Here is a 16,724-nt window from a genome sequence, read left to right as displayed (position 1 = left end):
AGGTGCATCATCAGCAAGCTCTTCTGGTAATGGAGTATCCAGAACATCTTCCTTTTTCTCTGCCCTGAGAACAATTCTCAGATTGCGGATCCAATTCGCATAGTTAGTCACATTCAGTTTGTCCTTCTCAAGGACTGAACGCAATGAAAAGTATTGGGTGTTGTTGCGGACCATGAACTACAACAAAATAATTGTCGGTGTCCCGACCCGGGGGCCCGGATCCCAACTAGTAAATGCTGCGTGTTTCCTCGTCCCAGATGATGATGCAAGAGGCAACACAGTAACGCACGGTTTATCCTGGTTCCGGCCGCGGGGCCGTACGTCCAGCAAAGGGGGTGTGCGAGGGCACTGTATTATCTTGCACCCGAAGTGCTTGTAGTAGGGGTTTACAAGCGAGGCGAGAGAGGGAGGAAAGCTCCCAAGTCTCAGCTAGGAGTGGAATCGGTCGAGATCAGTGCTCAGTAGTCCCTGAACGTCCTCTTGAAGAGAGAAGTCAGAGAGTGAGAGAGCGAGAGTGAGAGCGAGCGGGACCAGCCAGCCCAAAAAAGCCAAGATCCCCCGTTTGGCCAGCCCACCTCCTCCTTTTATAGTCATAAGGAAGGGCGGCGTACATGAGTGGGGGCATGGAAGTCGTCGTTTTCCCCTAAATCGCGGGGTACAGTGGTCGGACACTGTAGGAAGTACACTGTGGGAAGGCGGCGCGCGTCGCTGTTGTCCTGGATTTCGTCCTTGGTCCCGCGGGGATGGCGCCGGTCGTCCTGCAGTGCCCCGGCGGTAGTAATGGCGCGAGTCGGCCCCGGACCCCATGGTCGGAGTGCGGGTGTGCACACTAGAAGGTCCGAGGGACACGTGACGTCGCCGGACCCCTTCCTCAGTGGGAGACGGGTCCGGAAGGTCGGCGGGAGCAGTACCGAGCCTGTCTTGTCCCGCGTCGCAGGTCCCAAGGCGCTGCTACAGCGTCCAGGATGGCGGAGTGGTGACCAGAGTCAGCGGATGGGACCCCGGTCACATCTACTGTGGGAGTGGCGGCCTGACGCCGCCCGTCCTTTGAGCCGTGGTGGAGTGGCTGGCTTTTAATGCCTTCGTACAGCGAGCAGTTGGGTGGCGGGGCTGTTTGTCCCTTGCGCCGAGGGGTGGCCTCGAGCGAGGCGGAGATCGGTCACCTGCTCAAGGGTAGATCCGCTACCCTCGAGCGAGGCGGAGATCGGTCACCTGCTCGAGGGTAGATCCGCTACCCTCGAGCGAGGCGGAGATTGGTCACCTGCTCGAGGGTAGATCCGCTACCCTCGAGCGAGGCGGAGATTGCCCAGCGGGCCTGAGAGGTACCCTCGAGCGAGGCGGAGATCGTTCCGCGGGTTCGAGGGGGATGCGAATGGTCCGCATGCTGGGCTTCTTCGAGTCCTTCCCTTTCCTCTGAATGAGAAGCAGGCCGTGGGCCTTCGTGGGCTTAGCCATCTTATCAAGTGTTTGTATTTTAAAAAGCGGTCTTAGTACCCCAATTAGGGTGTCCCTAATTGTGGCACCCGACAATAATAATACAAAATACTAAGACAAACGTATTCATGATGAAGTAAACGGCATTAAGCAATTAACAGAATTTACTCCCACTAAAACCAATATCCCTCTATTGATTCTTAGCGATTCAAGACCCACAACTATCAAGTCGACTAGTGAGCTTTAGCATCACCGCTAGAAGACTAGATAGATCAGTAAGCAACTCTTTGCTAATCATATCACATATGACTCTTGTTGTTGGGTGACATCTCTATGTCTCGGCTCCCAACCTTTATGCCCCAAGGACCTTAACCATTAAGATAACCTTGTCAAGCTAACTAACTTTTATGCTTGTAAATATCCGATACAAACATGTCTAGCCAAGGAAAACTGGTGGCGCCCTAATTTCATAGACCCATCACCAATCGTACATAACATGGGATAGTGCAAAGTTTAGTTGGTAGGGCATGATAACTTAAAATTTGTGAGGGATCGATCATTCTACTTCTACCGTATGCATAAAACTCTTTATCATATATTAAATAAAACGACAAGAACGGCAAGCACATGGTTGTGAATCAGTATGGCCCATGTTCTTTTGGTAATCTCCATCTTCATAGAACCTATTCACAATGTCTTATGTGCACCATCCTCCATGTGATGAAGCCTCCAAGAACTATAACTACCTTAATCTAGTTACATTGTTGGTACGGATCATCCCAAGTTGCCACGCAGGCCATTACATCAAATGTAACAGTTCATATAGCTCCTGCCAAATTGTCATACTGACAACACGCAGATCATAAAATAATTACACACATGCATCTCATACACATAGGGGCCATACTGATCACAAAATCCTGCAAAACAGAGTTAATCGCTTCCGACGTCCAAACTTAAATCACCGAAAACTCAATCCTCCTGGACGAATTTCGCAAATCTAAATTCGGCGAAACTGCCGTTGGGAGTCGGCATCACGTGTAAAATTTTATGTAGATGAATTTTCATATAAAAATCGCCTCAGTCCGAATTCGTATGCAAAAGCTATGGCTGTTTTACCGAACAGCATGTTTTTACCTCTCTATCATAACTCGGTTAGCATATCCAACCTGCCTTGTGCATCTCATGCATCTGGCGAACCATCCAAAGTTTTGATATGATCAATCTCATTGATCTCCTCATGCTGTGATTGGGTTTTCGTGTGTCACTTAACTCAGATGGCGGATACCCGACCGGTATGAGTAATTCGTCACACGGCCATCGTAGCGAGGACATGAAACAAGGATTAGGATTTCATCTATGACATGCATATCTCCATATGCATGCACCACGAACCTATAACCAGCAGCATCGGCTCTGATACCACTGTAGGGAAACAAGCACCGAAAAATAAAATTTTCTGCCAATACCCAAGAACTACTGCTGTTATAGATCACGAGATTATCACTAGACACGCGGGTGCGGAACTTCTGTAGCGCGTCGGTGTAGTACAGATGGAAGCCGGCAGTGCAGTTGTGAGAACCTCCTCACGTGCGGCTCGTCCTTGTGCAGCAGATGCGGCACCTCCAAGGTATCCACACGTACGGAAATAAGCGTCGCGCTCCGGACTACTAGATCTGCGAGAGCGACCTAGGGCTTCGGCACGCAGGAGGGGGCGGTAAGCAAAAGGGGGCGGTGGCCAAGGAGAGGGGCTAAGGTTAGACCCCTTGGGCGCCCCCTTGCTTTTATAGCCCCTAGGGGCGCCCCCTAGGTGGGCTCCCCTTGGGCCCCACCTTAGGCGTCCCTTTTGGGCCTGACAAGGCCTATTAGTGCACTAAAGTCCAGTCTAACTCGGATCTCATTCTTATCAGGCTTCTTTCCCTTAAGTGTGTGACCCTATGGGCTCACATACGAATAGACATGACTCAAGTACTCTTACATGGCCTAATAGTAGACAGCGGCCTCTAGCAAGACATGTCAACTCCTATACGCACGCAAAGATCATATCAGACGAGCCGTCACAATGTCATATACATATTGTTCCTTTTGCCTCACGATATTTGGTCTTGCTCTAAGCTGACTTCTCTTTCTCGATGCCGTGATTCAGATCCTTGATTAACTCTTAACCTTCGCATGGCCATGCACTTCTTGATCTGAATCACTCGAGGGGCCCAGAGATATCTCTCAGGTAGATAGGGACAAATCCCATCTCGACTGTCCATGTCTCACAGTATGCTTCTTGGCAAACCCAAAAATCACTTTTATAACTACCTAGTTACGGAGTAGCGTTTGATGGATCCTAAGTAAGTCAATTCATATCTTGAGTACATGCGACAATCTCAGGTCTAAGAACACAACGTACATATTGTGTAATGAGAAATCACAATCTCTTGTGTTGGGTCAGCTCGGACTCATGTCCTACATGAGTTCACACTATTAGTTTGACATCTCCATGTCCATGACCTGTGAAATATAGTCATCAACTAATACATGTGCTAATCTAATATTCATGTGTGTCCATACATGAACTCCGACTAGGAACATCTTTGGAATATCCATACAAATAAAGAGTTTCACAAACAATTCACATAATCGTTAATCAATACAAGTCGTCTTTTATGGATATTCATTGAACACTTTATTAATCATGAATACAAAAAAATATGATCATCTCTATGATTGACTCTAGGGCATATTTCCTGCAAGCACCTGTTAAAACTAGAATTGAGATGTTACCTGCTAGTAAAGTGGGTCACACCATCACAGCTGCCTTCTTTTATATGCATAGAATTTTCCCATCTTCGGATCAGGTTACACGCAAATAGTGGAACTTGAGCTGAATCAAAACGGCTTATTATAGGACGATTGTTTCAGGTGATGGATTAATTTTTTATCGCCTTGAGCGATGAGTAACCGCGCCCCGTGCGCCAGGTCCAAGGAACCTGACGGAGAGAGGTAGGAGAAAATTATCACTGTTCATCTCATCCACAACACAAATCTTAAAGTGGAATTTCGAAGCTGAAGCCACACGGTCCCAGCCCATACATGTAGATGGGCCACTGGGCCAGCAATTCGACCCATCCAAAAAGAGCCTTTATATATGGAGATGATCGAGTGACGGGCTGCCACTGGTCGAACTGGCCCAGCTTGGAAAGACTTCATCATTATATTTTTCTATTCTTGTAACTTTCAATAACCGCTGTTAATTTGTTTATCTACGTAGAGACTATCACTAGAGAGTACTGTGTCTCTCTTTTTACACAAAAGTAGTTCGTATCCGGTGACTGGAAAATCCTTCGTAAAGAATGCTCAAATGCTCTGAAAAGAATACTGTGTAAAGGACCCGCAAAAAAAAATACTGTGTAAAGGATGACAGCATTTTTCTCCAAAATCTCTGATGATTCCTCCTAACAGATTTGGCCAGTGAGCCTTGCAAGCAAATACCAAGTAGCATCTGATTTACTACTGAATTGCCATGGTATCATCAGTGTCAGCAAATCTGGCTTGGAGAGGCCGTGAGGTGCGAGTTTTGCTTGTTTCTGCATCCAGTGGCGAATCCAGAAATTCTTAAAGGGGGGGCTGATTTCTTCTTTCCTCTCTTCTTTCTCTCCTTCTTCCTCATCTTTTCTTCTCCAAAATGAAGGGGGGGCTAAGGGGGGGCTCCATGGTGTTTTTGGGTCTAGGGGGGCTGGAGCCCCCCTAGACCCACTGCTGCTTCCGCCACTGTCTGCATCAACCGTGGGCCCACGCAGCTGATCGTCGTCAAACGCAGAGCTTTCTGCATGCTGAACAAAGCCGGATGAACGTCAGTAGGGCCATGTTTAGTTCCAACAGTATCCGTCACATCGAATATTTGGACACATGTACGGAACATTAAATGTAGTTTAAAAAATAACTAATTATACAATATAGCTATTTTATATAAGATGAATCTTTTAAGTCTAGTTAGTCTATGATTGAATATTAATTATCAAATAACAATGAAATGTGCTACAATATCAAAATCTAAATTTTTTGTGCCAACGAAAGGTGGCAGAGTCTCTTGTCTGGTCCAACCGACGAACTCGTCCAACGGAACCAGCCAGCTGGATCCATGACTCGTTCCTGCAGAAGTTATCATTCTCCTTTTTCCTCCTACTATTATTTTGGCACGATTAGTGGGTACATGTAGCATATTTGGTTCGCTACGAAGTACGAAAATGTGAGCATATCAAAACGTGAACAAGTATTTAAATTTTGGCTCTCATTTAGTTGGGTTCTAAATTAGCCCACCTAACTACGTGTTATTTTAAAGTTACCACGAATTTGGCAAAAGAAAAAAAGATTAGCACGCTCACGTTTTGGCATGCCTATATTTTGATACCCAATCAAGCAAGGCCATATAGCATGCCCTGCTTTATCAAAGCTTCTAATACTGGAATTGAAAGTGATGTTTTCGTTAGATGTGTTCTTCAGAGCGCCTTTGTAGGCATTAGATTCAATAGCTACCTTTCCTATTCCGAATGTTTTTTTTTATTCCAACATATCTATATTCAAGTTAAGGAAGACGTACACAGACCAGTACTACAGTACACCACACAAGGATATAAAGGACAACTGCCCCACCAAATTTACACAAAGGGCTCCAAGAAAAAGAAAATTACATGTAGGTCCCCGAACCCTTTGCTGGCCGAAAACTCCAAAAATCCCCATCACCGGGGATCACCGGCTCCGGCCTTCGCCACCGTCCTGCAGAACAGAGGGAACCCTAACGCACGAGCATTTTTAAAACAAGCCGCAATAGAAGAGGCCAACACCGAGAAGCCCATCAGCCGGGGTCGTGCCCCGAGCACCCCCGCTCCTAGACCAGAACTCGCTGTCGCTGACGATCGCCATTGTGGGAACCTCGAGCCCAATCCAACCCCCCAGCAACAGCAAGACCAACAGCCACCTCCGCACCTTCAGAGCAAAAGGCCAGCAGCAATCCCTTCTCCCCACGGAGACAACAAGTTGCGGGCGAACACCTAACCAATCCGCCGCCGCCGGCTACGAGACCGACAACTGGAAAGGGGGACATCGAGCTAGTACCGCCAACACCGCATCCAAGAGACACCCACCAGGGAAGTCAAAGCAACTACCCCTCTCACAAAGAGGAACAAAAGAGATGCACCTCCCAAAATCGCCACCGAAAGTCCGCCGTCATGGACGCCAAAGCCGCCGCCAAGAATGCCGATGCTCTGTAGGAGGATTATTGGCCAGCGCGGAAACTGATTCATCACCGGCAAGCTAAGCTCTACCGCCATAACCGACGACGAGCTAAACCTAGGTGAAACTAGAAATCTAGCTACCCTATACACAAACAGGCTGTTGGAGGCCAGCCCGCCCTCCTCCCCCAACGCCGGCGAGGGCGTTGGAGGACTTGGGCCAGCCAGATCGACGCTTGAATCGCGCTCCCCTTTCTTCGCCTCTGCCGCAACTGTAGCAGGGGGAGAAGAGTCGAGATGAGTGACAGGAAGGTATAGATTCCTATTCCGAATGTTTCTTACATGCATCTTGCTAGATTCTATAGCTATTTTTCAAGTTGCTTGCAAGCTAAGCAACTCATCATCTCCTATGTTTCACTTGAAAATGACCTCATCCTGTCATGCAGCAGCGTTTCGTGTCAACCACAGAAGCACCAACATTTGGCTTTATTAGATATTTAGATGGTAAAAAAAATATTACCAAAGTAAACAATATTAGCCAAATCAAAACTCGATCCAAATAGCAAAATCAAACACAAGAACATCATTACCATTATTATATCCCGGCCAAACCTTTTCACAACTCGAGACCAACCGAGAAAAATAAATAAATGAAACTGCAAGAGTTGCCAACAGCCTAATCAAACTCCAAAAATACGGACAACCATATTCTAGATGATGTCCAAAGTTGCCAAAATTTCTCTGAGGGTCCTCGTGTTCACAGTGTGACCAACGAAAAAAAAAGTCGCCGGCGTTTTCCTTCCTTTCTCCCGTTCCTCCCGCCGGCCGAGTCTACCAGGGTTTACCAAACCGGTGGGAACCGGTCCGGTTTGACCAGCCGGTCAAACCGGTCCGGTTCTGGTTTGGACCGGTACAAAACCGGCCCAAATTCAAAATTTAAATTTGAATTTTAAAAAAAGAAAAATTTTCAAAAATTTTCTAAAAATACTTCAAGGTGCGACGAATCTAATGGTGTCAAATTTTCTTAAAAATTCGTTCATTTAGTATAGTTTGCAGGGATTTGAATTTAAATAAAAAAACGTGCATACAAAAGTATACACATACAATATAAAAATAGTACAAAAGAGGATTGGAGGATTCATTTAGGCTAAAATATGTTATACAAATATTTATTTAGTATACTTTACGGGCATTTGAATTTAAACAAAAAAAAGAGAAAAAAAATTGAATTTGACTGGTTATCAATCAAACCGACCGGTTACCAGTCAAACTGACCGGTAAACCGGCCAAACCGGCCGGTAAACCGGTCAAACCGACCGGTAAGTCGTTTCGAACCGGTTACACGCTTTTGAATTCAAATCTGAATTCAACCGATTTGGATCGGTTTCCGGCCCACCGAATGGGTATACCGGTTTCGCACCGCGCCGGTTTGGTAGGACCGATCGGTAATGTTAACCCTGTGTCTACCTCGTCTCGACCTGCAGCTACAGCTACAGCTACCTTTCTTCGCCCCCCTCAAAATCCTCCAACCAATTCCACCGGCTTCTCGGCTCAAATCCGCCCCGAAACCTCCCAGCGCCCGCACCGTCCGCCAGGGTCGTGCGCGATCGGCAGCTGCCCCGGCGCTCCAGATCGAGGGAAAGGAGGCCGCTTTGGCGGTTCCGGCGGGCGAATCTAGCGGCGATTCGCTCAGATTTGGTAAGGATTCGGGTTCTTGCGGGGTCAAAGGTGGGTTCTCCGGGCCTGTTCCGTCGCGGGGTCGTGGAAAGGTGGGATCTTGGGGACTAATTCGGGGGTTTCTTGCCGCAGGATTTAGGGTTTTGGAGGTGGTAGTGGGCTTGTGCCGCCGGGAGAGATGTCGGCGGCTGTGGCGTGCGCGGAGAGGGCGACCAACGACATGCTCATCGGCCCGGACTGGGCGGTCAACATCGAGCTCTGCGACATCATCAACATGGATCCTGGGTCTGACCCAACTCTCCTCTCTGTTTACCATGTCTATGATTTGTTAGTTCTTTGATATATGTCTGGATCGACCTTGCTGTCAAATCAGTGCATTTAAGTGTTGGTAATTGCCATGGTATTCACCCTGGGAGATTAGCAGGTTCTGATGGCATTTTCTTGCCCATTGCTTTGTTTGCGGTGATATAGTTATGATTTTGTTGCTATATCTGTTCCATCATGCTGAACTTCCATTGTCGTGGAACAATTATGTAAACTTAGTTACCGAGTGGTGACACTGTGCTGCTTGATTGCTTCTGTGGTCCTTTGAATCTGTTCCAGTTGCATTTTGTTCTCGGTACTGGTTGATGATAATGAGTACTCTTCTTGTTTTGATTCCCTGTACGTTTTCATTGCACTTGATTAGGAAATCTTTGATTTATGGTTGTTAGCATGGAGGATGAGATATTCTTTCAATGATGAAGAGTTTGTTGTGGTTGCCTGGTTGGTTAGTTGAGTCATAATCTCATGGATGGCCACTTATTTCGGTGGCATTTGTTGAGGTGCAGGTTTGATGTGACATCATGTTGTTCATGGAAGATGGGCAATGGAAGTTTTTGTATTTCTTGCTGGAATTAGCTAGGCTCCCAAGTTGTTTTTGTGGCAACTTATGAACATGTATATTAATTGTATTTTAGGTATGAAATGTGACTTGCTTAATATACTTACCTCTGTACTATTGATACGTGCCATTTCATGGTCGAGTTTAGTTTTGTTGGATCGTTGAATGCTGATGCTGCACATTTCACTAGTAGGAATTTTTGCATTTTCTTATGACACTTTTATTTTATCAGTTTATATACTTAATAACATGCTAAAAAATCTGTTGATGTGCAGACAAGCAAAAGATACACTCAAGCTTCTAAAGAAACGTCTTGGAAGCAAGAATTCAAAAGTTCAAATTCTGACACTTTATGTAAGTTCTGCTTGACTTCTTGTTTACTATTCAATATGTAGATCAGAATTATTACACCTTCTGGGTTCTTTTAGCAATGCATGGCTAGTACAAGGTTGGCAACATCCAGTTACTATGTCATGAAGAGAAGTTTTTGAATCGGTTCCCACATTGTTGCAATTTAGAAATTAAGTTTTACATTAGCACCTGCATCTTTAAGTTTCGAAAAAGGTATGAACATCATACATTGTTTTGCTGATGTTCATGTTTATTTTCTTGAGCTGATATTCTGGCTTTCTTTTTCAGGTGCTGGAGACACTAAGCAAAAATTGTGGGGATGTTGTTCACCAACTGATTGTTGAACGCGACATATTAAGTGAAATGGTTAAGATAGTAAAGAAAAAGGTGATGATAATACTCATTCAATGGTTGAGTACTTTTAGTCTATAGTCATATGCCTCTATATTTGATTTTTGTTTCATGTTTGCAGCCAGATTTAAATGTTCGGGAGAAGATATTGAGTTTGATTGACACATGGCAAGTGGCTTTTGGAGGTCCTTCTGGAAGATATCCCCAGTATCATGCAGCTTACCAAGAACTCAGGGTACTTTCAGCATTTGTTTCCTAAGTCCCTTTTTTCAGTTCTTATTTATCTGCATGCAGTCATGAGGTCTCAGAATTCAGTTACACTCTTCCCATTTTCAAAATCTTTAGAATGATCTATTCCGTCGTTTCTACAAATTCTCAGACTGCAGAATTTTATGAATTAGCCAAACCATAAGTTGCTGCTATTATTTGCAGGCTGCTGGTGTTGATTTTCCACCTCGCGAAGAAAATTCGGTCCCACTGTTTACACCTCCTCAAACTCAGCCATTGAGACATCCACATTTATATCCACCTCCAGGTCAAAGCTATGAAGATGCTGCCATAGAAGCTTCTCTTCAATCTGCCCCTTCTGTACCTGCCCTGAGGTATTTACTTGCTTGCAAATTTAATTTCTGATCTCTGACCTTTTCTGATTTTGGTCCTTTTGTATTGTTGACTTCTTATTTATGTTTAATGTCAGATTGTTGAAAGGAGTACTTCTACACTAGTAATGATATTTGTGTTTCTATATAAGTTGAGCCTTATTCTGTTATTTTCTCCTTGCTGTTGCAGCCAATGCTTTATAATGTCTGAACAATACTAATTGAATACTTGGTCACAATTTTCATACTGCCCATAAATACAAGGTTATATCAGATAAGTAGGTAACACAAAAGCAACCAATCATGTGAGAATTTGGGAAAAGTTTAAAGACTGTGGGTGCATTTTACTCATTAATTCAGAAGAGCTGAATTTTCATAGTCATGTCATGTCAAAAAAGTCTATGATTCTGAAATCTGAAGAACATTTCGCTGTTCTTAGTTGTTTTCATTTCAGCTTCTTCACAGGGCAGTTTTGGTTATAGCTAACTTCATTTTTCTTGTACATTGTTTTGTACAGTCTAAGTGAGATTCAAAGTGCTCGTGGAATTGTGGATGTGCTGGATGAGATGTTAAATGCTCTGGACCACAGGCATCCTGAGGTACAGGCCAGTTGTTCTGCAGCCTGATTAGTTGATCTGTTCTGCAAAGCAATCCTGTCTCTTTGCATCATTAAGTAGTATGCCATTGCTTTTTGCTGTGGATTGATCTGATTGTGCTTTATACTGTAGGGTGTGAGGGAGGAGGTCATTGTTGACCTTGTTGGGCAGTGCCGATCGTATCAATCTCGTGTCATGGATCTTGTTAACAGTACCGGGTGAGATTTTTGTCTGCTGTTACTTCGCCCCTTGTATTTTACAACTGTGATGACATAATGTCTCGTGTTCTGTCTGCAGTGATGAGAGCCTTTTATTTCAGGCTCTAGGACTAAATGATGAATTACAGCGTGTTGTTCAGCGCCATGATGACATAGCAAAGGGGGTTCCTCCTGGTACAGGAGCAACTGCCCCTGCTTCTGCAAATGTAAACCAAGGGACTGCTCCTCCTAGGTCCACTGGGGTTTCATTTTCTCCACTTTTAAATGTACATGAGGATGATGAGCCGGAAGACGAGTTCTCTGTGCTTTCCCGCAGGCAAGCTATTTTGGCATCTCAATTTAACACATGTTTCATACATGCTACTGTTATTCCAAGTTTGGAGGATTGCTGCAAGTGCAATATTGTCATCTTTTTCGTTATGAATGACTGCCCTCAAGGGTTTTTTTTTTGCTTCAGTCAATGTTCTGTTACTAAAGCATATCAGGGAGAAATTTTGATTCATTCATTCATTCATGAGCTGATGTACAGTAAATGCTTCTTAGGTCTGCAAGGGATGGCACAGCAGCCCAGAGCAATCTGCCTTCTGCTCCGAGAAGTGAAAGGCAATACACAAGCCCAATTCTTCCTCCCCCGCCAGCATCTAAGAGGCCTGTTTACACAGAGGCAAGCAATATCGACTACCTTAGTGGGGACTCCTACAAGTCAGAAAAGGTTTCAGATGATTTCATCAACCCAACCGCCCCTGCCAATATATCCACATCATCCCATTCGAAGACAGAAGCATATCCACCACCAAGCTACGGTAGCAAGACAGACAGTGTGTCAGATGACTTTATAAACCCAATCGCACCCAGCTTCTCCGCGCCTGCTCATCCTAAAAGCGAGGAGCCAACCCGTTCATCTGCGAAGCAGCAGGAGAGCCTACCTGATGATGACTTCATAAACCCAACCGCTCTTCCTGGTTTCTCACCGCCAGCTACCAAAGGTTATGAAGACCCCAGGGAAGATGTTCCGAAGGCTCCTTGGGAACCACAGGCTGCTGCGGGTTCCCTACCCCCACCTCCGGCAAAGTATGGCCAGAGGCAGCAGTACTTCGAGCAGAGCGTGTATTCTGGCGGGAGCAATGGGGGCGGCAGCTACGATAGACTCGTGACGCAGACAGAGAATCTCTCCCTCAACCAGAATGAGAAGAGCAGCACATCATCACGGCCGGCGGCATCCCGCCAGACCAAACCCGAGGACTCCCTCTTCAAGGACCTTGTCGACTTTGCGAAGGCCAAGCCGTCAGCGCCGTCGAAACCAGCCAACAGCCGCCGGACTCGCTGAGCCAGCTCGTGCGACGCACGCGCAAAGCTCAGCGGGCCTAGGTGATGCTGTCAAAATAAGAGCCATTTGAAGACTGGATTCCTTCTGCATCGCGAATTGTTCCGGTTGCATTTTCGAGAATTTAAGAGCCGCAGATTTCAGATACTATGATACTTGGCCATAATCCAGGGTGCGTAGTTAGCTGCTCACAAACTTCCATTGCTGTTGGCTTCACCTCCATTTTTTTCTCTCTCTCACTTAGCTGTGTATATATATGCTACTCGGATTCGACAGTGATATTCATAGTTTGAGTTTGCAATTTGATGTCAAAGACTTGATTTCCAGTGTCAGGTAAATTCGGCGCCTTTTTGTCAGATTCCCGCTTGTTTCTCGTATCAGTAGAGCAGAAAACTTGTGCATAAGTCTGTGCTCTCCGCCGCTAAACTTTTAACGAGTTGGACAATTGCGCTGCGATTCTACGGCGGTTTTGGTCAGTTGCTCACTTTATCGGAAAACTTGTTGAATTCCATGGTCGCTTCAGAAGTGCAGACAGAAATATGGAATGCAATCGCCTGGGGCTCTGCCGTTCTGTAGTTGCAGCAGCCGTATGGCTTTGGGGTCTCGTGGAGTACGTGGCGACGAGGAGGGGTAGGCAGATAAGGTTGGCGGGGCCCGCGTGGCAGCGACGGTGCTCAATGCCGACCAGCTCCGTCTCGGCACGTCAGGGCCGCACGCTGCCGGCATGCGTGCTCAGGTAGCGCGGCAGCTTTGTCATGACCACGAACTGCTTGCTCTGCTCTGCTCCCTCGGGAGTGGCCGCGCATGACGCCGCACGGCGGCGGCCAGCTTTGCAGCTGCTTCGACGTTTCTTTCGTTCCATCTTTCTTCTTCTTACTTCTTCTTCCTTTCTTTACCTTCTTAAGATCCCACAAACTTATTTTAAAAAAATCCCACAAAAAAATGTTGACGAGGGCTAACCCTGTCGCAATGGATATTGATATTTGCGAAAGGAAGAAAAAAACACTAAAACATGATGAAAAACTATAAACCAACCACTTGAACCAAACAAAAAACGACAGCAAAAAAAAAAACAGAGAGAGCAGGGTGGTGGTGGTTTTTGAAACAGAATGAGGTCGGTGGACACGGGAGAAGAATCTCAACTCCACATCTGCTGTTGCTCGCGGCTTCGCTTCCCGTGCGACCATGTGCGCCCCTGGTTGTGCCCATGCTCACATTGTGCGCCGCACGAACGGCCGAGCTAGCATTAAAATTTACCATTAGCGAACCCTACAGACGAACATGCCTCCAGGCTCCAGCTAGGCTCCATGGGGGCATGGAACCTACGGACGAGCAGACCCAGGGAGCTCATCGGCCGGCAGGAAAGGCGGCCGTCATGGCTCGCCATACCGGTGGCTCTACCACTAGTGCACGACGACGGGTGCCCGGGCACCTGGGATCGTAGGTGGCTCCTCGTGGCGACGACAACCCAGAAGGAAGTAGTTCCTCTTCGGTACTGCAGACTAGGGATGGCAACGGGTAGAAATCCGTCGGGTATCACTAACCCAAACCCGCACCCGGCAGGGTAAAATCGTACCCGTTAAAAAATCCATACCCGTCGCGGGTATGATTTCATGCCCGTACCCATACCCGTGCGGGGTTTTTTCCCCGCGGGTTTTCCGTACCCGATAGAAGAAGCAACAAAATTTAATAAAAAGCATAAACAAATACACAATGCATTATAGACAATGAGTCTTTGAGTAGGTAATCATCGATGGGAATGGAAGTACACGAGTCTAAGTCTCTCCTAACATGTGATTGGACCTTATTTTGATACAAGGACTTGTGCCATTGGTATTTTAGGTTATATGTAGTCGGGTTTATTATACCCACGGGTTTTCGGGTTTGGGTACTTAAAGAAAAAACCCGCACCCGCAAACCCGATGAGTATGAAGTTTATCCCATTAAAAAACCCGCGGGTATAGAATTTAGTCTATGCCCACACTCTAATGGAGCAAAAACCCATCGAGTTTCGGATTTCGGGTACCCGTTGCCATCCCTGCCGCAGAGGGACTCATTCTCACCGACGTGTGGACTCCACTGCACTCGGACCCACAGTCGGCAGGTGAGTCCCCCCTGTAGTACTGCAAAAGAGACTCATCCGACCCAGTAATGGGCTCCGACGTCATTGTCCCTTCCCAGACTCGTGGCGTGCCCGACAGGATTCGAGAAAAATTTCAAGATTTGGGTCTAAAGTAACGAGTCTTCCAGAATTTGACACCCCTATCACAATGACATGTGAGGTCAATTTGAGTCATTGACATGTGAGTCGGGGAGGTCAAATTCTGGAAGGTTCCCGAATTGAGACCCAAATTTTGAAATTTCTCGCGGGATTCCTCTCTATCACTAATTCTATCACTAATGTGTGGGTTCGGATCCACACGTCAAAGCCCAGCGGTTGTCACCGGATAGATGAGTAGTTTATCACTGCGCGGCACTGTAGCAGTTTTGATTACCGGTACTGTTCACTACCGTGGCACTGAATCAGGCCGGTTCATCCGAGAAATCAAACGTCCGAATAATGTTGGCTCCACGCACGCCCGTTTGTTAATTTGTTCCCGGAGGATTTAAGCTGCACGCCACGTACGACGACCCGCCGCGACGTGAGTCACGGCGCCAGATTTTGTGTTGGGCCGTGTTTGGTTACAGGTATTGTCAAGATTTCACAAAACAACGAATTTCCGCATGGAGTACTAAATGGAGTCTATTTGCAAAACTTTTTTAGGAATGGGTGTAAATTTTCGAGACGAATCTAATGAGCCAAGTTTCATCATGATTGGCTACAGTGATGCTACAGTGACCGTGCTCAATCATCCTCTAATCGTGCGGTCAAAGACTTCATTAGCTAGAGCAAACTGCTACAGTACCATAGTTGTGGAGGTAATTTTGTAATTAGAATTTATTTAATATCCCTAATTAGTGATCAAAACATCGTTTCTCTCATCAAAATATTTTCACCCCTCATCCAAACATGGCTCATGGAGGAGGAAGAGGAGAAAGGGAATAGGAATGCCATGCCACGTCTCAGACATTGTTGGATAGGGGTGCCGTGCCACGTCCTTTTGGGCTTTGGATCTCGCGAAAAACGGGGAGAGGAAAAAAAAACACCTCCTCGATCTGTATTGGAGATAGTTTTTTTTTTTGGAAAAGATAAATCTGTCAACATCCAAGCATCATTTCAAAAAATCTTTTATGACTGAAAGCGCGTCGCGCTCAAGGCCAGAGAGGCCATCCACGTCAGCACGGAAAATATCGGCCGTCGGATCACGATCCAACAGTCAGGAATAGGTAGGGACGTAAATTTTGCAAAAAAAACCCCGAGCTTTGTCAAAATGAACACGGATTCCATCAATTTAATGGGAAACCCCTCGGACTTCGTGGAGCCTTACTTTAAAAAAAACCTGAACTTTTAGTAATCGTGCCGTACTCCGTGAATTTTGTAAAAAAAACCCTGGACTTTGTTAAAATGATTCTAAAGTCCATCAATTTTATGAAAAACCCCTTGAACTTTTCGATTAGCCAGGGAGATGGGCCACCGTCGGATCGCGATCCGACGGTCAGAATAGATAGGGATGTAAATTTTGCAAAAAAAAACCCGAGCTTTGTCAAAATGAACACAGAGTCCATCAATTTAATGGGAAACCTCTCGGACTTCGTGGAGCCTTATTTTACAAAAAAAAACCCTGAACTTTTACTAATCGTGCCGTACTCCGTGAATTTTGTAAAAAAAACCCTGAACTTTATTAAAATGATTATGAAGTCCATCAATTTTATGAAAAACTCCTTGAACTTTTCGATTAGCCAGGGAGATGGGCCATGTCAGCTCCGAAAATATTGGCCGTCGGATCGCGATCCGACGGTCAGAATAGATAGGGACGTAAATTTTGCAAAAAACCCCGAACTTTGTTAAAATGAACACAGAGTCCATCAATTTAACGGAAAATCCCTCGGACTTTGTGGAACCTTACTTTAAAAAAAAACCTGAACTTTTAGTAATCGTGCTGTACTCCGTGAATTTTGTAAAAAAAAC

General features: G+C 45.8%; 1 protein-coding gene across 3 annotated transcripts; it reads left to right on the top strand.

Moving 5' to 3' along the window:
• The first annotated feature begins 8,131 nt into the window (after window positions 1-8,131).
• LOC120643885 (TOM1-like protein 3) lies at window positions 8,132-12,993 on the top strand. Of its 3 annotated transcripts, none has more exons than XM_039920380.1 (10): window positions 8,132-8,354; window positions 8,473-8,618; window positions 9,492-9,570; window positions 9,856-9,954; window positions 10,040-10,153; window positions 10,351-10,520; window positions 11,035-11,116; window positions 11,246-11,331; window positions 11,411-11,647; window positions 11,875-12,993. In XM_039920380.1, the coding sequence occupies exons 2-10, from the start codon at window positions 8,512-8,514 to the stop codon at window positions 12,656-12,658; spliced, it is 1,758 nt and encodes a 585-aa protein (XP_039776314.1). In that variant the 5' UTR covers window positions 8,132-8,354; window positions 8,473-8,511; the 3' UTR covers window positions 12,659-12,993. The 3 variants fall into 3 exon arrangements, with proteins under 3 accessions (XP_039776314.1, XP_039776312.1, XP_039776313.1); XM_039920378.1 differs by having other exon boundaries at window positions 8,466-8,618; XM_039920379.1 differs by having other exon boundaries at window positions 8,132-8,384; window positions 8,466-8,618.
• Window positions 12,994-16,724: the final 3,731 nt, after the last annotated feature.

Source organism: Panicum virgatum, chromosome 8K (assembly GCF_016808335.1).
Source record: "Panicum virgatum strain AP13 chromosome 8K, P.virgatum_v5, whole genome shotgun sequence".
NCBI lineage: Eukaryota > Viridiplantae > Streptophyta > Magnoliopsida > Poales > Poaceae > Panicum > Panicum virgatum.
Note: the sequence above shows the minus strand (reverse complement) of the source record. Positions and strands in the feature narration are given on the sequence as shown.

Bases quoted from the DNA above. Each gene is read 5' to 3' on its own strand.
- LOC120643885 (XM_039920380.1), top strand. From the start codon at position 8,512: ATGTCGGCGGCTGTGGCGTGCGCGGAGAGGGCGACCAACGACATGCTC. The intron at 9,571-9,855 runs GTAAGTTCTGCT...TTTCTTTTTCAG, and splicing joins TTCAAATTCTGACACTTTAT to GTGCTGGAGACACTAAGCAA. The intron at 11,117-11,245 runs GTACAGGCCAGT...TTTATACTGTAG, and splicing joins TGGACCACAGGCATCCTGAG to GGTGTGAGGGAGGAGGTCAT.